We start from the raw sequence: 23,063 nt of genomic DNA, 5'->3' as shown, positions 1-23,063 counted from the left end.
GCACATGGCAGTGCGGGGAGGGACAGGGATCTTAGGAAAGTGGAGAGCTGATAGGGGAACTGCTGTTCCACCCTGTCTCCAACCACCCACCAGCTAGCTGCAATGGACTGCTCTTCCTGCAAGCAGTGTACAAAACAGGTGGCTGCCAAACGATTTTAGGAGGAAGCATTGCACAGCTATAAACGAGCATGTTCCCTAATTGATCAGCAACTTAACATCAAAACAACGTTAACCTGGCCGACTTAAAGTGAGGAATTCCTGTAGCTAGTTTAGTCAGCTCCCCATCCAACCTCCTGGCTTTTGCGGATCCCATTCATTTGTGCCAATCTCCCTCCTCTCATTGTGTAGGGAACTTGAACCCCTAACCCATGCTTTGAGAATTCTAATGATTTTCTATGGACCTAAAAATTAGGTGTTGTGAGAAAGAGACAGATACTTCACACTGGATGTACCCTTGATGAACAGTGAGTTCGTGGTGAAAAAATTATGCTGTGGTTAATGGTTTTCCATGTTCCAGGATGGAAGAGCAACAAATATGCATAACCAGCAATGCAGATTTCCTCTTAGACTTCAGATATCCCATGTATGATACTATTACAAATTGCATTCTAGTCTAGAACTGAAATGTTTCTGAATGAGAATGTATTGAAAATTTGGAGAGAATGATTAATAACATGGTTTTTGAGATATCTGAAATTCTTTTGAAAGCATTTTTGAAATTAATTACAAAAGTTCTACAAAATGTACTTGCCTCTACTGAGGGTGAAAAAATAATAGCAAAACATTTTCAAACTATTCTACCCAATGCATGTTTTTGTCTTTAACATTCGGGAAGAGAAATATTTGGGAAACTTAGAAAATTTCAATCAACTCTAATTGAAATATGGGAGATTTTTATATAAAAGGTAGAAATATTTGAATTAGAACTCATCAAACTATGGGAAGAGGAAGCAATGTACTTTCATATTCTTTTCGTTTCTTTTCTTTTCTAGAAGATTCACACATTTTTAGGCCAGAAGGGAATAGAATAAAATCCTCATTTATTTTGTTCAAATTCAAAATTGTAATGAAAAAATGTCATTTAATACAAATTTCAGAAAAAGTTGACCAGCACTATATTTGATTAGATAAATTTCTTTGTAATGCTGAACTATCTCTTGGTCTCTTTACCAATATAGAATCTCTTGAGAGCTGGGATATTTCCCAGGGAATAATCTAGCTGGAGAAAAAAAATCTATTTTTGTGGATAAAATACCTTCATCCCTGTTTTCCTCACGGCATCTTTCACCTCCTTGTTCCTGAGGCTGTAGATAATGGGGTTCAAGATCGGAGTCACCACTGAGTAGAACAGAGAGAGTAACTTGTTCACATCTGGAGAGAAGCTGGACTTGGGGCGCACATACATGATAAGGGCCGTCCCATAGAACAACGTGACCACAATGAGGTGTGAGGAGCAGGTAGAGAAAGCTTTGCGCCTGCCTTCGGTGGACCTAATTTTCACGATGGTGGAAATGATACAGATGTAGGACACCAGGATCAGCATGAAAGGCATCATGAGGACAAAGGCAGCACCCACAGAGATCTGGATCTCAATCCAGTAGGTGTCCCCGCACACCAGCTTCAGCACTGGCTGGATCTCACAGAAGAAGTGGTTGATCACATTGGACCCACAGAAAGGAAGTGTGAAGACGAAGGTTGTGTGTCCCACAGCCACCAGGGTGCCACAGATACACGAGCCACCTGTCAGCTGGATGCAAACCCTCTTATTCATGATGGTTATGTATTGCAGTGGTTTGCATATAGCACTGTAGCGGTCATATGCCATAGATGCAAGGAGGCAGCATTCGGTAACACCAAAGAATAGAAAGAAATACATCTGTACTGCACAACCAGCAAGGGAAATAGCTTTATTCTCTGAGAGGAGGTTGGACAGTACCTTGGGCAGGGTGACTGAGGTGTAGCAGATCTCCAGGAAGGACAAGTTCCTGAGGAAGAAATACATGGGGGTGTGAAGGGACGGATCAACATTGATGATGATGATGATGAGGATGTTGCCCAGCACACTGATGATGTAAATGCACAGAAATAACACAAAATAAATGGAACTCATGTCTGGGCGATTAGAGAATCCCAATATGACAAACTCAGTCACAGAGCTGTTTTTTCTCATTTTCTTCCTCAGCATGTTTCATCTTGAGAATTAAAAAGAAAAAATGACACATTAGTTTGATACTTTAAATCAAGACAAATTGGCATAATCTATCTATCTCTCTATCTATCTATCTCTCTCTCTATCTATCTATCTATCTATCTAGGTAGCTAGCTATCTCTATTTCACCTTTTTCTCCATGCATCCATCACTCTGTCCATATTATATGGCTCAGGCCCAATACAATTTTGGTCAGATTCTCCTGTCACAAATCTATAACTCCTGAGTAAGTTTACTAAAGTCAACGGCTCTCATTCTCCTCTCAGTTACACCATCTTTATATTGGTGTATGGGCCTCACCTCAATGGAAATGATCTCTTTCATACCAGCATCAGAAAGAGAGTAACTGAGAACAATGAATATATAATTGGATAAAACACTGGTGTGATCAGAATCAGTTTCAATCGATTTGCACTGATGGAACAGACATCAAAATCTGCCTTCTAGTTTCTTGGAGCCTTATGCTAAAATAAAGAAACATAAAATTAATAAACCACCATTTGTATTATTCTTGGCTGGTGTGTGGTACAATCATTGAAGTTAGACTGATATAGATAATCTGAGAATATAGACTCACTTATCATATTTTCACTGCATGGCAATTCCAACTAACTACATGGAAAACACATGTGGGGAGCTATGTTATGCACTGTGCTGCAGAGATGGCCTGCTTCTCCTTTCTTTTCCACAAGACCGACAACACTCCATTGACTTCATTGCCCATAATCCTCATCTCATTTACTCTATCTGCTCTTTCTTCATGACTCCACCTCTGTTTGTGTTACCTTGGATTTGAGAGGTGTGTATACTCCAGAATCTGATCAAGCTAACTGCAACCATATTATGGGCATTCAGCTGCCATGAATTACTGAAATAGAACACCACATAGTTAAGGATTAATTTAAAAACAGGCTTTTAGAGGAAGGTCAAAACTTGCTACAGTTACTGCTAATCAGAATGGGAGGAGGGGATACAAAAGTAAATAGATTGAAAGAAGATAAGTAGATGGAAAGCCTTGAGTCTAGGTGCCTCTGATATTAGAAGTTTATTGAAAGTTAGGAAAAGTGATGATCCAGTAATGGTCATTATAACGTATGCGTTTTGTAGAAGTTAGTTATAAAAAGTCTAGATAATACTGTACTTTGGAGCAGTCCTCCGGAGCTATCCCAGTGGCCACAGTTTGCCATTCCTGGCCAATGGGAGCTGTGGAAAGCAGTGGCCAGCATGTCCCTGTGGCCCGCGCCACTTCCTGCAGCTCCCATTGGCTGGGAATGGTGAACCGTGGCCACTGAGAGCTGCGGGCAGCCATGCATGGGTCTGTATCCTTCAGGATTTTGACTAATAGCCACCGATGGACCTATCCTCCATGAACTTAACTAATTCTTTTTTTAACCCAGTTATACTTTTGACCTTCACAACATTCCATGACAATGAGTTCCACAGGTTGACTGTCCATTGTGTGAAGAATTTCCTTTTGTTTGCTTTAAACCCACTGCCTATTAATTTCATTGGGTGGCCCCTGGTTCTTGTGTTATGTGAAGGGGTAAATATTGCTTCCCTTTTTGCTTAATGCACACCATTCATGATTGTGTAGACCTCTAGCATTGCCCCCTCACTTGTGTTTTTTTTAAGATGAGCTTACTTACACTAGGATATATCAGGAGTAGCTTCACTGCAGCCAAGTGAGTAGCACCAATGTTGTGCTACAGTAAGGAAGATCAGAACACGTGTCTGTGTCTATGTAAAACATCTAGATGATGCTAGTAAATGATTATTGTCATCCTGAATTTGAACATCACAAAGGAATAAGTATAATTGAGTGCAGTTTTTATTTTATGTTATTTATAAAATCATATGAGGTCTGTTCCTCACTGAAGTTGAGATGGGTGCCTAACACCCTTAGGCTCCACCGAAAGTCCAATTCTAAGCCACACACGTCCTAAGTATGGTGTTCTGTCCCATCTAGTGGCACCGTGATCACTTAGAGGGTGAGAGCAAAATTAATAAATTTGCTCTACAGCCCTAGCTAAAAGCCACATGGCTTTTAGTTCTTGCAATAGAGGCTCATGTACTAGAGACTAATGCACTGAGCTTCAGAGGTCCCAGGTTCAATCCTGCCTGCTGACAACTGGTGTCTATCAGCCTTATGCAAGCATGATTTTTTTATAGAATAAATATGTTGACAGTCTCTGAAAACTCTTTCCCAAATTACAATTATTTAGAGCATGATTCTCCTCTCTCTAACATGGAAGTAAATCTTGAATAACCACAGAAATCCCAGTTTATCCTTGTATAAATTATGTCATTTTTCATCTCTTCTTCAGCATATTTCATTTTAAGAATAAAAAAGAAAGGCTATACTGTTAAAAAAAACAGAAGGAAAGCTACGGTGACTAAACAGCTATACCATCTTCTCATGTGCACAGTCATTTCATTGAAATCAATGTAGTTTCATCGGTGTAAACTCAGGAAAATGAGATCAGAGTTGAGCAATCCATTTGCCTTTTTCATATTATTAACTACATTTTTTCAAAAAACAAAATTTATATCCCAAGGGAAATGTACAATTTCAAAATTTCATTTGATTATAAATTATGATGAACCAACAGGTTTTTTTTTAAAAATTAACTATTCCAAAAATAGTTTGTTGGAACCTTATCAACACATGGAATGTTTCATTTTAAAAAGGTAGCAAAATATCATTTTGGAATGTTCAAATAGTATCTTTCAATGGTATCATTTTGACTAGAATAGAATAGCCAAAACTTTCTGATAACATCCTATCAACATTTAGACCTAAGCAATATATTCCCATGTAAAATGTTTTCATTTAATCCAATCAGCATTTTCTAATGGCAAATTGTTCTGCTGGAATATTTTCCACCTGTTCTGCTGTTAGCTGCAGTGGAGTCGCTTGTGACTTTAGAGACAGTGGGATATAATTATCAGGGCTTTAAACTTTAAAACAGAGTACATTTCCATTTAAGAAATAATAGGAATTTAACATGCCTCATCTAGAGTCAGGTCTTTTAGAATAATCCGGAGGAAATTAACATATTTCTAGTCAAGTCAAAAAATGTCTCACCTACTCTGTAGCCTTCTCTGTGATTATCAAAGAATTCAGTCACAGATGGAACCATACTATTTAACAGCTTCTTTAGAAGCCCCAGGGATGTGGTTTTGTTATAACTCTGAGGACCCATTATATGAAGCCATAACATAACTGTTAAATGAATAATCTTCCTCCCATTGAAATCAAGGCCAAACATCTAATGATTTCAAAAGGATAGACTATGACACTGAATTTCTGTGTCTTTGGACAGATATCCAGCTGTCACTTAAGCTCCTAAATGCCATGGACACTTCCAAATTTCACCCCTCATAACTAAGCAAGGACCTCAGGATTTGGTCCAAATGCAGGCTGCCTTCAGCAAAATACCATTGAGTGCATACAATTCCCACCCAAGGACAAGGGCAGGATGATTGTGACACATCACAGTTAGAGGACTGAGCTCATAATGGTTTCAATAAATGATGCCTCCACCGGGGCAAAGGGAGGATTCCTAAAGCACTCTGAATAGTTCCTTCATTGACAGAAGCCCCATTATTTTCAATGTGAATAAGATTACCCTTACCTGACCCTAATTAATAGGGGATGTCAGGGTTCCCCCTCCACTCTGAACTCTGGGGTACAGATCTGGGGACCTGCATGAAAGACCCCCTAAACTTATATTCTACCAGCTTAGGTTAAAACTTCCCCAAGGCACAAATTACTTTTCTTATCCTTGCACGGTATTACTGCCACCACCAAGTGATTTACTCAAAAATTCAGGGAAGGGTCACTTGGAATCCCTATCACCCCAAAATATCCCCCCAAACACCTTCACCCCCTTTCCTGGGGAGGCTTGAGAATAATATACCAACTAATTGTCTTAACAATGTGAACATAGACCAGACCTTTGTCTTCAGGACACTAAAAATCAATCAGGTTCTTAAAAGAACTTTATTTATAAAGAAAAAAATCAAAGACTCACACCTGCAAAATCAGGATGGAAAGTAACTTTACAGGATAATAAGAAGATTTAAAGCACAGAGGATTCCCCTCTGGGCTCAGCTTCATAGTTACAAAAACAGGAATAAAACTACCTCTGTGGCATAGGAAAATTCACAAGCCAAAACAAAAGATAATCTAATGCATTTCCTTGCCCTACTCACAGTTTCTGTGGTTTTAGTTGGATTATTCCAGGTATATTTTTAGGAGATGTTATACCTGCTTGGCTTCTCCCTCTGTCCAGAGAGGGAACAACAAAAAAGAACAAGAAAAAACAAATCCTTTCACCGCAGATTTGAAAGTATCTTCTTTCCTCATTGGGCCTTCTGGTCAGATGGCAACTAGGTTATTTGAACTGCTTAACACCTTACAGGAAAGGCAATTCAGTACAGCTGCCAAGGAGGCATTTTATGCTACTGCATAAAGGTTACTATCCTTCCCCCTATCCATGATGGGGGTAACATTTTCTGTATAATCTAAGTGATTTGCCAGCTTAAGTGTCATGTGTGAAAGTGATTTAGGCACCCAGGGCCATGGTTTTTAAAGCTATTTCAGTGCCTAACTCCCAGTGACTTGACTGAGAGTTAGGCACCTGAATACCTTTGAAAGTCTGTCTGTTACTGAAAGCCAATGGTACCATGAAAATATTACCCTAACACACATATCCTCCTTGTGAGGAAGAGTAAGGGATAGACTCACAAAGAGACTTAGGTGCATATTAGGTGCCTACATCCCAAATTTATTTACCACAGGTGTTCACAAACCCCTCACTCACCACTAAGTAACCCTGCAGGCATGTGAACTTACTCAACAGCTCAGTTTTTGGTTTCAAAGTTCCCGAGGTACCTCACAAACATTGCTTAATTATTCCAACATTAATTGCTCTATTAAAAATGGATGCCTTACTATCAGTCTGAAGTTGTCTAGATTTAACTTTAAGATATTCCATCATGTTATTTCTTTTTCTTCTAAATTGAAGGGCCCATTATTAAATATTTGTTCCCTATGTGGATACTTATACACGGTGATAAGTCATCCCTTCATCTTCTCTTTCTAAAGCTAAATAGATGGAACTCCTTTACTCTATAACTGTATGGCATGTTTTCTAATCCTTTAATTCTTTTCAGAGCTCTTCTATGAAACCTCTCAAATTTATTAATAACCTTCTGGGATTGTGGGCAGAAGAATAAGACCCAGTATTTCAGCAGTGGTTAGCCCAGTAGCAAATACAGTGGTGAAATAATCTCTCCACTCCTAATCCAGATTCCCTTTTTTACGCATCACAGGATCACATTAGCTCTTTTGGCTAAAGCGTTGCACTGGGAGCTCATGTTCAGCTGATTTTCTACTTTGACCACCACAACTTTTTCTTTGTCACAGAATAGAGTCCCCCATCCTGTAAATATGGCCAACAGTCTTTGTTTCCAGAAATATGTATTTACATTTAGCTATATTGAAAAGCAAATTGTTTGCCTATGCACAGTTAACCAAGAGATTTGGCTCTCCTAGAATCAATGATTTATCCTCTCCATTATTTTCCACTCCCCTATTTTTTGTGTCATCTGCAAATATTATCAGTAATGATTTTATGGGTTTTTTCCAAGTCATTGATAAAAATGTTGACTAGTATGGAACCCTGCTACACACATTCTCCCTCAGTGATGATTCCCTCCCTCAGTGATGATTCCCAGTTACATTTTGAGATCTAACAATTGGCCAGATTTTAATGCATTTAGTGTGAGCCATTTTAATTGTTTATCTTTCTACATTTTTTTTAATAAAAATGTTGTGTACTATCAATACTATGTTGTGCATAAGGTCCAGTGTGACCCACTAACTCGGAAAGAGAGGCATAGCTTCACCAACGTGGCCTGTGGGTCCCAATCCAGTAGGCATCTCATTGGCTGCCTAGCTCCACATAAAACAGCCAAGGAGGAGGACATCCCTCATAACTTTTAGTGCAGTCGTTAGGATACCCAGTTGCCATAGGGCTCAGCCGCTGTTCTAGTCCTCCTCTACCTCACAAGTGTGGTGGAAATAGAGAGCCTGAAACATGGGCCCTGGCATAAGGCCTAAGTCTGACCTGAAGTCAGGCCATGCTGATATAAAGCTAAGTTAGCGAGAGTCAGACTATGAGCAAAAGTCCGGCCCATTACAAAACAGATGACTCATTGAAGGTTCACTGTCCGGTACATGAACTTGGCACAGGTATTGTTAACATCACTAAAACACAAACACATTCCAGCAGGCCAGCACAAGAACACCCCAGCCTAGAAAACGATAAAATGATTTGACTGAAGTGATGAATAGGGGTGTGTTGTCTGAAACATCAGGAGAAAGGTACAATAGGAGGTAACAAACGTCATGAAACATGTAATGTGGCACATAAATTGTTTATCCCAGATTGCTTGTCTCAGTCTGTAAGGGTTGGGATGCCTCACCTTAACTCTTAGTCTGGCCTAGGTGGGAGTGGGAAGTCCTGCTGCTCACTGAGCTTTTCCATTGTAACGAGCATATGTGTGTTACTGTAACTGTAACCATTGAGCCGGGGAACTAGCACAAGCCCAAGTTTATTGTTAATGAAGCCGAGTGCCTTCACCTCTGAACTGAGTCGGTGGACTTCTTGGGCAATTTGATCACCATCTATTGTACTGGCTAACAACCAACAGCAATTAGAAAGGATTTGGACATGTATCTCCTCCCTAAACACTGGGCTATGGGATGTTCCAACAGAGGTTCCCCTCAATCTCTCCTGTTACAGCTGTTTCTTTTTTTAATTAAAAGCTTGCATATTAACTGGGCCAGAGAGCATGTGAAAATGACTCTCTAGTGTGATGGTTGGGGTACACCCCTGGAAGGTGGCAGCCCCAGGACCCAGCTGCCCTGCTCTGACGACTCTTTAATTATCTATGTAAAGCAGAGCTTCATTCATTAGGAAAGGCAGAGGGAATCCCCCAGCAGAATATCCAACAGCTCAATGGTTAAGGCACTCACCCGTAAAGTGGGAAACCTCCTTTACAAATACTTTATCTTCATCAGACAGAGGGGGAACTCCAGCTAAAAGTTATGAGGAGGCTGCTGCAGCACCAACTCCTCCTACATTGTTTCATGCAAGAAACCTCTCAGGAACCTACCTCCAGGAGACAGTTCCTGCTGTAGACCCCAACCAAATATATGCACTTCACTTCAGCCTGGACCTAGGTGCTGGGCTTCTGTTGAGGGGCAAGGCTTAGCACACAGTGCTCTATTCAGCATCTCCTGTTAGCTAGTTGAGGCAGCTCCCCATTGGCCATCCTGGCGTTTCAGGATCCTATTATTTGGCACCTATATACCTCCACTCGTGAAGAAAACCTGGACCCCTAACCCAGGCTTTGTGAATACAAATTATTTTCTATGTACCTAAAAGTTAGGTCTTGTGAGAGGGAGAAAACAAATCACACTGGATGTAGTCTTCACTCACAATGAATTCCTGGGGGGAAAGATGCTGTCATTAATGACTTTGCATGTCCCAGGACCAGAGAATGATAAAAATGAGTTGTCCAGCAATGGAGGTTTTCTCTTAGACTTCAGATGACCCATGTGCAATCTTACGATTAAGGATATTCTGGTCTAGAACTGAGATGTTGCTGAATTAGCAAAGATTGACAAATGGGAGAGCGTTATTATTGACATTCTTTTTGAGATATCTGAAATTCCTTTGTAAGCATTTTTGAAATTTAATAGAAAGTTCTAAAAATATGAACTAATCTACTAAGGGCAAAGAGAATTGCAAAACATTTCCCAGTTCCTCTACCCATTTCTGTCATTAAATTTTGGGAGGAGAAATATTAAGGAAACTCAGAAAATTTCAACCAACTCTAATTAAAATTTGTATGGGGGCGTGTCTATGAACTGCAGATATACATCAATTAGAACTGGTGAAACAATGGGAGAAGGCAGCAATATAATTTCATTTTTTATATTTTTTATTTTTTTATTTTTGTTTTCTACAAGATTCACAGATTTATTTCTTGAAATTCAAAATCTTAATGAAAAAATTTCATTGAAATACAAATTTCAGAAAAAGTAGACCAACACTACGTTCGATATGATAACTTGCTCTGAAGTACTGAGCTGTCTCTTGGGCTCTTTAGCATTGTAGAGTCTCTTGAGAGCAGAGATGTTCCCCAGGGAATAATCCAGTTGGAGGAAAAATGTCTATTTTTGTGGATGGAACATCTTCATCCCTGTTTTCCTCAAGGCATCTTTCACCTCCTTGTTCCTGAGGCTGTAGATAATGGGGTTCAAGATCGGAGTCACCACTGAGTAGAACAGAGAGAGTAACTTTTTCACATCTGGAGAAAAGCTGGACTTGGGGCGCACATACATGATAAGGGCCATCCCATAGAACAAGGTCACCACAATGAGGTGTGAGGAGCAGGTGGAAAATATTTTGCACCTGCCTTCGGCAGAGCTAATTTTAAGGATGGTGGAGATGACAAAGGTGTAGGAGACCAGGATCAGCAACAATGGCAGAATGAGGATGATAGCAGCACCCACGATGATCTGGATCTCATTCCAGTAGGTGTCCCCGCACACCAGCTTCAGCAGCGGCTGGATCTCACACAAGAAGTGGTTGATAACATTGGGTCCACAAAAAGGAAGTGTGAAAATAAAGATTGTGTGCTCCAGGGCCACCAGCATGCCACAGATCCATGAGCCACTAGACAGCTGGATGCAAACCCTCTTATTCATGATGGCTGTGTAGCGCAGTGGGTTGCATATGGCACAGTAGCGGTCATAGGCCATAGCAGCTAGGAGGAAGCACTCTGTTCCACCAAAGAATAGAAAGAAATACATTTGTACAGCACAACCAGCAAAGGAGATGGTTTTGTCTTCTGAGAGGAGGTTGACCGAGGTGTAGCAGATCTCCAGGAAGGACAAGTTCCTGAGAAAGAAATACATGGGGGTATGAAGGGCTGGATCAACACTTATGGCAATAATTATGAGGATGTTGCCCAGCATTGTGATGATGTATATGCATAGAAACACCACAATCAGAATTATATTCCCGTCTGTGTGGTTAGAGAAGCCAAGTATGACAAACTCAGTCACGGAGGTCTTATTTCCCACTTTTTCCTCAATCAACATACGTCATCTTGAGAAATAAAAAGAAAAACTACATATTAGTTTGGTATAGTGAATTAAATTTATTTATCTATTAATCTATGTTCTTTCACCTTTCTATCCATGGAACCATACCTCTGCTTGTCTGATATGAATCAGGACTGACACCATTTTGGACCAATTCTCTTATCACAACACAGTAAATCCAGAGTAACTTCACTGAAGTCAATGGCTTTATATTAGTGTATGTTAATAAACGCAATGAAATGCACGTGTTCTATACTAGCATCGGAAGAAAAAAATACTTGGATCAATTACCTTATGCTTATATAAAACAGGTGCAACCAGAATCAGGTTCAATAGAGTTACACTGGTGTAAGTAATTTCAAAATCTGCACTCAAGTTTCTTGGAACATGTATGTTAAAATAATATATTACCGTTTATTTGATTCTCAACAGGAATGTGGCACAATCTGGGAAGCTACACCAATATATTTCAACTGAGCATATGGACAGGTTTATTGTAATTTCACTGCATGGCAATTCCATCTCTCTATATGAAAAGCACATGTGGAGGTTATGCTATTCACTGTGCTACTCAGTAGCGCGCGCACACACACACACACACACACACACACACACACACACACATAATCTAATGGCCTGTTTCTCCTCTCTTCTCCACGAAACTGATAACAGTCCATTGACTTCAGTGTCACTAATCCTGATCTGATTTACTTTGTCCTCTCTTTCTTCATCCCTCCACCTCTGTTTGTGCCTCACTTTATCTACCCATTAACTTTCCCTTTTTCCTCATATCATAAAACTTGATAATCCTCTTCATTTCACCAATTCTATTTTTACTTCAGAAAGTAAGGGTGCTCAACCAGAGTCAAATCAATGGTCCATCTAGCCCAGTATCTTGTCTTCTGACAGTGGAAGGTGTAAGATGATTCAAAGGAGATTAACAAGTACAGAGCCATTAATGAGTGATCCATCCCCTCTCAACCAGTCCCAGCTTCCGATAGTTAGAAAATTAGGGACACCCAGAGCATGGGGTTGTGTCCTTGGCTATCTTTGATAATAGCTATTGATGGACGTATCCTCCATGAACTTATCTAGTTCTTTTTTTAACCCAGTTATACTTTTGGTCTTCACAACATCCCTGGCAATAAGTTCCACGCGATCACTGTGTACATATGAAGAAATAATTCCTTATGCTTTTCTTAAACATGCTGCTTATTGATTTCTTTGAGTTACCCCTGGTTTATGTGTTATGCAAATGAGTAAATAAGACTTCCCTTTTTATTTTCTCCACACCATTCATGATTTGATAGAAGTCTAACATTTCCCCCATTAGTTGTCCCTTTTCTAAGCTTAATTATACTCTGATAAATCAGGAGTAGCTTCACTGAAGCCAAATGAGTTGCAGTAACATTATATTATGGTAAGGAAGATGAGAAGACGTGTCTCTCCTGGTGTAAACCATCTAGATCATGAGTGTAAAAATTATTGTCCTCTTGAATGTGTATATATATGGGAATCAGTTTTTATTGAGCGCAATTTTTCATTTCATTTATATTTGAGACCTGCTCCTCACTAAAATTGCACCCTGAGTCTTCACCAAAAGTCCAACAATGAATTATTACTGAATAAATATATTGACAGTCTCCTATGTCTCTTTGTCAAATTGCATCCGAAGAAGTGAGCTGTAGCCCACAAAAGCTTATGCTGAAATAAATGTGTTAGTCTCTAACGTCCCACAAGTACTCCAGTTCTTTTTGCGAATACAGACTAACACGGCTGCTACTCTGAAACCTGTCAAATTACAGTTATTTAGGGCATCCCTGTGAAACTCATTGCAATTAATGGAGTCATGCCAGTAAAAAACAGGAGGAAAGCTATGGTAGCTAAACATCTACCCTATCTGATGTACACACTCAGTTCATTGAAGTCCACATGGTTCCATCAGTGTAAACTCAATTAAGTGAGATCAGAGCTGAGGAATTAATTTCCTTTTTCATAGTATTAACTATATTTGATCAAAAACCAGAATGTATATGCCCCATGGTAAATACAAAGATTTCAAAATTTCATTTAATCACAAACCAGGATGAAAAGGCAAAATATCTGATTTTATAATACAAAATTATATATTCCAAAAGTATTTTGTTGGAATCTTATGAATACATGAAGAAATGTTTCATTTCAATCATCTAACAATATTTCATTTTTGTACATTTGAATGATATCTTCCATGTAATCATTTTGAATTGAATAAAATAGACAAAACTTTCTGATAATGTCCTATCCAAATTTAGACAGAATCAATATGTTGCAATGTAAAAGGTTTTGATTTAATCAAATCAGCATTTTCTGCACTCAGTTGAATATCTGTGCTTGGAACTTTAAAGCAGAGCACATTTCAGTTCAAGAAATAATGGGAATTTAAGGAGACTCATCTAGATTCAGCACATTTAGAAGAATCCAAAGGAAATATAGTCAAAACAAAAAATTTCTCACCTCCTCCGTAGGCCATGTTCATCTCCTTTCTGTGATCAACAACAAATTCAGTATCAGAAGAAATGGGAAAATTTAACAGCTTCTTTGGAAACCCTGGGGACCTGGTCTTTGATTCAGTTCAAATCCCCATTGTATGAAGCCGTATCATAGCTATTCAGGCAGTCTTCCTCCCATTAAAATCAATACCAAATAGTTGACTTCAATAGGAGTACACTTTGGCACAGAATATTTGCATCTTTGGTTGTGTGTTAAAGTTCTAAGTCCTGTGGGCACCTTTCGAAATTCCACCTCTCATAACCAAGCAAGGGCCTCATAGTTTGGTCCAAATGCAGGATGCCTCCAGCCAAATGCCATTGACTGCAAACAATTCCCACCCAAGGGAAATGGCAGGATCGTTGCATCACATCACAGCTACAGGACTGAGCCCAGGCTACCTTTGAAAAATGATAACTTCACAAAGTCAAAGGGAAGATTCTTAAAAACAATTAATAGCACCTTCATCTACAAAAGCCCCATTATTTTCAGTGTGAAAAGATTGCCAGAACCTGTTCCTAATTAATCAAGGGTAAAATTTTCTAATCAATCTAATCTAAATAATTTTCTAAACATCTAAGTGATTTACAAGCTTAAGTACCATTTCTGAAAGTGACTTAGGCAGCCAGGCCCATGTTTATCAAGGTATGTACATTTCTAATTCCTATTGACTTGACTCAGAGTTAGGCACCTGAATGACCAGAATCCTTTGAAAATATGTCCTTTAATGCACGTCAGTGGAAACATTACCCCACGACTCATATCCTCATTGTGAGGAAGGGTTAGATTCACAAAGAGCATTTGGTGCCTAAATGCCACTTTAGGTGCCCAAATCCTAGATTTAGCTACCACTGGTGTTCGCAAAGCCTTATAGGCAGCTTAGTTTCTTGATGTCAATGTATCCTTGATACCTGCTTGTAAGGCTCTCGACATGAGCACTGTGGCCTCTCTCTAGCCATCTGGATTTACAGATTCCAAGGACAGAAGGGACTGTTGTGATCACCTCATTTGACCTCCTGTATACCACAGTCCACAGAACGTCCCCAAAATAATTCTTAGAACAGATCTTTTCGTAAAACAGCTAATCTTGATTTAAAAATTGTCAGTGAGGGAGAATCCACCATGACCCTTGGTTAATTGTTCCAATGGAGAGTGTATGCCCTACTTCTGGTCTGAATTTGTCTAGCTTTAACTTTCAGACATTCCATCATGTTATATTTTTTTCTTCTAAATTGAAGATCCCATTATTAAAATATTTGTTCTCTCTGTAGATACATATGCACTGTAATCAAGTCACCTCTTAATTTTGTCTTTCGAAAGCAAAATAGATTGAGCTCCTTTAGTCCATCACTATAAGGCAGGTTTTCTAATCCTTTAATGATTTTCATGGCTCTTCTCTGAAACTTCTCAAATTTATCAGTAACCTTCTTGAATTGTGAACAGAAGAAGTAGACAGCATTTCAGCAGTGGTTACACCGGTAGCGAATACAGTGGTGAAATAACCCCTCTAATCCTCCTCGAGATTCCCCTCTTTATGCATCACAGGATGGAATTAGCTGTTTGGCCCAAAGCATTGCACTGAGAGCTCATGTTCACCTGATTTTCTACTACAACCCTCAAATGTTTTCCAGAGTCACTGTTTCCCAGGATAGAGTCTCCCATGCTGTAAATATGGGCTGCATTCATTCTTCCTAGATGCATACACTTACATGTAGCTGGATTAAAAAGCCAATTGTATGCTTGTTCACAGTTAACCAAGCAATTCAGATCTCTCAGAATCAGTGACCTAGCCATTTCATTATTTTCTACAGCCCTAACTTTTTTGTCACCTACAAATACAATCCAGGTAAATTGATAAAAATCTTGACTAGTGAAAGGCTAAGTACCGATCCCTACAGGACCCCACTAGACACATTCCCACTAAGGCCTGGTCTACGCTAGGACTTTAATTCGAATTTAGCAGTGTTAATTCGAATTAACCGCGCATCCGTCCACACCAGGAAGCCATTTAATTCGACATAGAGGGCCCTTTAGTTAAAATTCTGTACTCCTCCCCGACGAGGGGAGTAGCGCTAAATTCGACATGGCCATGTCAAATTAGGCTAGATGTGGATGCAAATCGAACTTAGTAGCTCCGGGAGCTATCTCACACTGCACCACTCTGTTGACGCTCTGGACAGCAGTCCGAGCTTGGATGCTCTGACCAGCCACACAGGAAACGACCCGGGAAAATTTGAATTCCTTTTCCTGTCTGGCCAGTTTGAATCTCATGTCCTGGTTGGACATCGGGGCGAGCTCAGCAGCACCGGCAACGATGCAGAGCTCTCCAGCAGAGGAGTCCAGGCAATCCCAGAATAGAAAGAGGTCCCCAGCATGGACTGACCGGGAAGTCTTGGATCTGATCGGTGTGTGGAGCGATGAGTCTATGCTTTCAGAGCTGTGCTCCAACAAACGGAATGCGAAGACCTACGAGAAGGTCTCCAAAGCCATGACAGACAGAGGATACAGCCGGGATGCAATGCAGTGCCGCGTGAAAGTCAAGGAGCTGAGACAAGGCTAGCATAAAATCAAAGCGGCAAACGGACGCTCCGGAGCCCAGCCCCAGACATGCCGCTTCTACAAGGCACTGCATGCCATTCTCGGTGGGTCTGCCACCACTGCCCCACCAGTGTGCGTGGACTCTGACGAAGGGATAGTGTCGACGGCCAGTTCCTCGTCGACGTTCGCAGATGGGGAAGATGAGGAAGGAGATGAGGAGGGGGAGGCAGTCGACAGCGCTTACAACGCTGATTTCCCCGACAGCCAAGATCTCTTCATCACCCTCACTGAGATCCCCTACCAACCCTCTGCAGCCGTTACCATCCTGAATCAGGAGAAGGACCCTGAATCAGGAGAAGGATCAGTCGGTAAGTGCTTTAAACATGTAAACTTTTATTATTAATGGAACAGGAAAATAGACTAGGCGAACAGAAGGTCTACATGCAGGGGAATGGTACAGGAATCTTCCATGGAGATCTCCACGAAGCTCTCCTGGAGGTAGTCGAAAAGCCTATGGAGGAGGTTCCTGGGGAGAGCTGGCTTATTGGGTGCTCCGAGGTATCACACTTTTCCGCGCCACACTCTCAGCTGGTACTCTGGGACCAGTGCCTTGACGAGCATCGCAGCATAGTGCCCTGGCTTATGCTGGCTTTCATTCAGCATGCGCTCCCTGTTTCTCCGTGACACCCTCCTGCATGGAAGTAGAGTGATTTGTGTACTATTACTATTGGTAGTGCTTCACTGTTCCTTAGAACAACAAGAAGCATCACTTTAGAGCCACGTGCTGGAGGCTACAGAGTGGCACCATACAGGGATCTTTTCCAAGGGAAAACCACGAGGGGGTGGAACAGGGGCAGAGATTATGCTTTCAGGATTGCCTGCAGCAAGAGGACAGAGCTGGACATTGACTTTTAAGCAGCCAAAAGCCTTTGGCTTACCATGCCTGGCTGCTCCACGGATTCAGCTTTCCTGCCCCGCTTGTCTAGTCTGCAGTGCAATACCCCAGGCAATGAAAGCGAATGCAGAGAAATCGAACTTTCCCTGAGTGAGTGCTCAGGAGATAGGTGCCGTCCATGGTCTGGTTCACAGGCAATGAGTAGACTATGTTTCATTTTTAAGAAAAGGCATCTTTGTAAGCAATTCACTCCCTTTTCCCCCTCACACAGCTGCAACGGTATCCCGACCTTCTCCACCATGCCCCTCACAGAGGCTGGCGCAGATTAGACGTCGTAAGAAAAGGACCCGGGACGAGATGTTTGCTGAACTTATGGGCTGCTCCAGAGCAGAAGCGGACCAGCAGAGCCAGTGGAGGGAGAACCTCACACAGCAGCAGTGCTCACACAGCGAACGGGAGGACAGATGGCGTCAGGAGGACCAGCAGGTGACTCAAACGCTGCTTGGACTACTGAGGGAGCAAACGGACACGCTCAGGTGCCTTGTCAATGTTCTGCAGGATCGCAGGCAGGAGGACAGAGCCCCCCTGCACTGTGTCTGCAACCGCCCTCCCCCGCCACACACTCCAATACCCACCTCTCCCAGAATAACAAGAAGGAGGGGTATCAAGGGCCGTGAAAACTGTCACTGCACCACAGTGGACTGCTAAATTACCCAAAAGTTCTCAGTCCCTAGATTTTGAAAAGTTCTCACCTTTACTGTGTTGTCGAGTATTAAAAGTAGTTTGCTGTTAATTTCTGTTTCTGTCATGTTTGTTTGCTGAAGACTTTCTGTGAAGCGGGGAGAGGGGTTTGGTAATTGCATAGGACAGTCACCATGAACAGGGTACAGACATGGGGGCAGGATCAACAGCAGGTTACTCACTGAGTGCAGTCACTAGGCACCCTGGTCAGTCTGTGAGGTGTTTTTAATGTTCTGTTCATAGGCAGCAGGTGCCCTGCTCCAGGTATACTTGGAGGTGGGTCTCTCCCCCAGCCCAGCCTGGATCGGGCCCTGGCCCACGCGGGTCTCCCCCCGCCCCGTCAATTCCCTGCCTGGAGCAGGTCCCAGCGCCCACCTGCCACCCCTCCCCCAGCATGTCGTCTCCCCCACCCCCGCGCTGCGTCCGTACCTGACAGTAGAGCGGCTACCGGCACAAATGCTGTCGGCTGCCCCAGGGTACTAGCGCCTGCCATCCACAAATGGCAAGGCAGGTTGCCATCACCCTGCCCTTCTACCGTTGCCCTGAGCCTCTACAATGCCCCAAACCCTCAGCCCCAGCCATAGCCCGCAACCCCCTACGCCTCCTCCCCCTTCCCACACACCCCTCATCCCTTCCTACGCCCCCACCCCCAGCCCAGAGGCTGCACCCAAACTCCGTCCCAAAGCCTACACCCCTCACCCCTTCCTGCACACCCACCTGTAACCGTCCTCCCCGCAGAGACTGCTGTAGGAGCAGTAGCCTATCATTCCTAGAGTCTAGAAGCGGTCTCTACATCACTGCACACCCTACCCACCACAGTCCGCGTCACTGTTTCAACCCTTTGACGTGAAATGATTATTAAAGAAAAGGTTTTTTAAATAACAATGCTCCATTACCTTTATTTTTACACGTGTGTTGGAAGGGGGCAAACGGGGTGAATGGGGTATGAGACTGCAGAGGAGAGTCAACAGTAAATGGGTAAAGAAACAGGGGCAGGTTCAGCTTCTCTGTAAAGCAACTGGACAGTCATAGGTTACCCTGCTCTCTGAGGTCGATTCCACAAATTCGACTTAAGTTGATTCGAAATAGTCTTGTAGTGTAGACATACCCTAAGTGATGATTCCCTGTTTACAGTTACATTTTGAGATCTAACAATTAGCTAGTTTTAATGCATTTAATGTGAGCTGTCTTAATTTTATGTTGTTCTATTTTTTTTAATAAAAATGTTGTTTTTAAGGCCAAGTTTTTAAGTACCAAGACAATGTTGTATATAAGGCTCAGTGAAACCCACAAACGAGTGAAGATCGTGATGCACCATCTGCAGGCACCACCCCCACATCTCCCATTGGCTGTGGTTCCTGGACAATGGGAGCTGGGGAGCCGGAGCTCGGAGCAGGGGCAGTTCACAGAGCTCCCTGGCTACCCCATAGCCAGAGGGGGGACATGCCGCTGCTTCCAGGGACCACGTGGAGCCAGGGCATGCAGGGACCCCACCTTATCCTGCTGCGCTGCCGACTGGACTTTCAGTGGCCTGGTCAGCACTGGTTACTGGAGCCACCAAGTGTCCCTTTTCTACCACGAGTTCTGGTCCAAAACCAGATGTTTACAACCCTGCTCACACGCTCTTCACTGCAGACCCACTTCAGTCAGTTCTGGGTACAACAACATTCTCTGCACTAGATCCAGCAAAGCCCAACACTAGGTGCCCCTGGCTCCTGGCTAGGCCAGAGTCCCAGCAGACTCTCAATACCAGCTGCTGGCTTTCTAGCAGCAGTCCTGGCTTGCAAAGACCTTCACAAAGAAATCTCCACACACACACCCCTGGCAATATCTCTGCTCCTCAGCAAGATGGATCCCACTGCATGGTCTCCCTGCATTCCTTTGAAGCAGAAGCGTCTCTCTTTTTCCCAAGGCATCTTGCGAGTTGTAGTCTCCAAGGCTGGATTGCAGCACTCAGGGTTTTCCCAACTGTAACAATCCCAAACCAGTTCAGACACCCCTCTAGTAGAGGGTACCTACAGTTAGGACACCCAGCTGGGGTATGGGACATCCCCTGTCAAGTTCCCCTCCCCCTGAAAAGGACCAAGAATTTGAACAGACATTTCCTGCCTTTCATGGCTTTTTTTGATAAATACTTGCATATTCATTAGGCCAAAGAGCATGTGAGAATCACCCTCTAGTTTGGTGGTTGGGGTTCTCATCTGGAAGGTGGCAGCCCCAGGAACCAGGTGCACTGCTCTGATGACTCTTTAATTATTTATGTAGATTGGAACTCTATTCAACAGGTGAGGCTGAGGGAACTCCACAACAGAATATCCCAGAGCTCAGATGTTAAGGCACTCATCTGGGAGGTGGAAACCCCCTATACAAACTGAATGGGGGTCTCCCACGTCCCAGGTGTGTACCAAAGCCTCTAAGCTAAAAGTATCAGAGAGGTAGCCGTGTTAGTCTGGTTCTGTAAAAGCAGCAAAGAATCCTGTGGCACCTTATAAACTAACAGACGTTTTGCAGCATGAGCTTTCGTGGGTGAATACCCACTTTGTCGGATGCAAGAGTGGAAATTTCCAGGGACAGGTAAATATAAGCAAGCAAGAGATAACGAGGTTAGATCAATCAGGGAGGATGAGGCCCTGTTCTAGCAGTTGAGGTGTGAAAACCAAGGGAGGAGAAACTGGTTCTGTAGTTGGAAAGCCATTCACAGTCTTTGTTTAATCCTAAACTGATGGTGTCTAATTTGCAAATGAACTGAAGCTCAACAGTTTCTCTTAGAAGTCTGGTCCTAAAGTTTTTTTGCTGGAGGATGGCCACCTTAAGATCTGCTATTGTGTGGCCAGGGAGGTTGAAGTGTTCTCCTACAGGTTTTTGTATATTGCCATTCCTAATATCTGATTTGTGTCCATTTATCCTTTTCCTTAGAGACTGTCCTGTAGGAGAACACTTCAACCTCCCTGGCCACACAATAGCAGAACAGGGCCTCATCCTCCCTGATGCCCCATCATCTCGGGCATTGGAACTCTCACTGAAGGACTGTCTGGATATGTAGACTCTCTGCACAGACTCTATGCTACCAGTACTCCCAGCTATCTCCGTGACACTACTGATTTCCTGAGGAAACTACAATGCATTGGTGACCTTCCAGAAAACACCATCCTAGCCACCATGGATGTAGAGGCTCTCTACACCTCCCTTCAGCAAAAAGCGTCGGCTAGTCTCTGGGAGACGGCGCCGCTTACTCTGATTGCATCCAGTGAGATGATCAGACTGTCAGTAGCTCACACGGAAAGGAAAGGGGAGGGAAGATGGGTTCACACACTCCTAGACCCAGGTAGCTTCCTCGCCGGACGATGCCAGGCCGAGTCAGCCCACCGTGGGTCGGATCTCCTAAAGAATCACTAGTTACCGGGCTTGCATTAGAGTAGTCCTGGTCACGAGCTTTCACTTCACAGGGTACATTGGGCGTCTTCCGGTAACAGTCACTCACACTGGTATACACACACACACACACACCAAGGGCATTATTTCTTATTACCACGATGCATTTTATCTTGCTGCACAGTCAATAAGTTCAGATTGCGTGTGCCCAACAGAGACAGAAGTCCCCACGGACAGTTCTCCTCCCAGTGCAGCTCTGGGGCATATGATGGGGGATTTTTACAAGAGCTCTCCATACAAACTAGAATGCATTCTAAGGGCATACACCTTGCCCTGCCGGCCATACTCTGTCCCTGCCCCATACTATGGGCATGCCCTTGACCCATTATAGGACGCTCTATCATCTAACGGGAATTACAACGGCTAGGCATCCCCAGCCTCGGCCAAAAGTCCACACCACTGGACTGTTCCTACTTTATCCACAAGACTGGTCCTCACTGTTGCCCGCAACTGCTTCTCCACTACTCAAGCGCGTTGCACCGTTGTGTCCTCCAAGATTGGCCTGACGCGTCTCTGCCGAAGCCGCCGGTAAAGGCACCGGTGCGCGCTGGGCATTGGCTGTGACCGTCATCCGCCGGCCATCGGAGGAGTCCGGGCAAGGCACAATTTTGCCTTGAGCCCACCCAGGGATGCCAAAACTGTTGCCGGCCCAGAGGGCCCGAGGGGGCAACAGTGGGGTTCGTTGCCCGGTGTGCATTGCACTAATTAACACACCAGGCTGGAGAAGCAAACCAAGTTTATTTGAGCCCAAATAAGGTGCAAGGGAGAAACAGCAATCTCAAATCCTGCACACCCGCACGCAGGCAGGGTCCCAGCATTTATACCCCCCTTGTTTTTCTTTATCTGTACTTTTCCCACTGTGGGGAGTATTTTCTCATGCATATAACCTTGATTACAGCATCTGCTTTCCACCTATTTTATCTAATATTGGCTGCATCTAGTACCAACCGGACTTGCAGCTGCCAGTAGTCAGCACATAGCACAAGAGGCTACAAAAGTTTAGTAAGGCTAACAGAAGCGCTTCACATAGAGGTACTTTGGTTCACATAGGCCCAGAGCCATCCTCCCGTGTTACCTAGATTTATGCCTAGTGACACCAACAATAGCAAAACATTTTCAAGCTCCTCCATCCAATACATGTTTTTTTCTTTCATTCTAGTGAGGAGAAATTTTTGAGGAATTTAGAAATTTCAACCAACTCTAATTTAAATATGAGAGATTTTTCTACAAAATATAGATACACTAGAATAAGAACTGGTCAAAAAATGCAAAGAGGGGGCAGTGTAATTTTCTTTTCTTTTCTTTTCTTTTCTAAATAGTCACAGATTTTTAGGACAGAAGGGGATTGAAAAAAAATCCTCATTTCTTTTGCTGAAAATTCATAATTTTAATTACAAAAACTAATTGAAATACAAATTTCAAAAAAAGTTTTCCAGCACTACATTTGATTAGATAAATTTCTTCATAATGTTGAGATGTTTCTTCCATGCTGTAGAGTCTCTTGAGAGCACATAACCCAGCTGAAGGGAAATTAT

The 23,063-nt window shown here is 42.7% G+C and overlaps 2 protein-coding genes across 2 annotated transcripts; both read right to left on the bottom strand.

The window, feature by feature from the left end:
- Positions 1 to 1,234: 1,234 nt before the first annotated feature.
- On the bottom strand, positions 1,235 to 2,170 carry LOC120379881 (olfactory receptor 10C1-like). Its single transcript, XM_039497397.1, has one exon. The coding sequence runs from the start codon at positions 2,168 to 2,170 to the stop codon at positions 1,235 to 1,237; it is 936 nt and encodes a 311-aa protein (XP_039353331.1).
- Positions 2,171 to 10,396: 8,226 nt separating this feature from the next.
- Positions 10,397 to 11,390, bottom strand: LOC120379880 (olfactory receptor 10C1-like). Its single transcript, XM_039497395.1, has one exon. It carries the CDS (start codon positions 11,388 to 11,390, stop codon positions 10,458 to 10,460), a length of 933 nt encoding a protein of 310 aa, XP_039353329.1. The 3' UTR covers positions 10,397 to 10,457.
- Positions 11,391 to 23,063: the final 11,673 nt, after the last annotated feature.

This window comes from Mauremys reevesii, linkage group 13 (genome assembly GCF_016161935.1).
Source record: "Mauremys reevesii isolate NIE-2019 linkage group 13, ASM1616193v1, whole genome shotgun sequence".
Lineage (NCBI taxonomy): Eukaryota > Metazoa > Chordata > Testudines > Geoemydidae > Mauremys > Mauremys reevesii.
The sequence above is the reverse complement of the archived record's forward strand: the minus strand, read 5'-3'. Positions and strand labels throughout refer to the sequence as shown.

What these genes read in the sequence shown, in the direction of transcription:
- LOC120379881 (XM_039497397.1), bottom strand. Translation starts at nt 2,170, where the DNA reads ATGAGAAAAAACAGCTCTGTGACTGAGTTTGTCATATTGGGATTCTCT.
- LOC120379880 (XM_039497395.1), bottom strand. Translation starts at nt 11,390, where the DNA reads ATGTTGATTGAGGAAAAAGTGGGAAATAAGACCTCCGTGACTGAGTTT.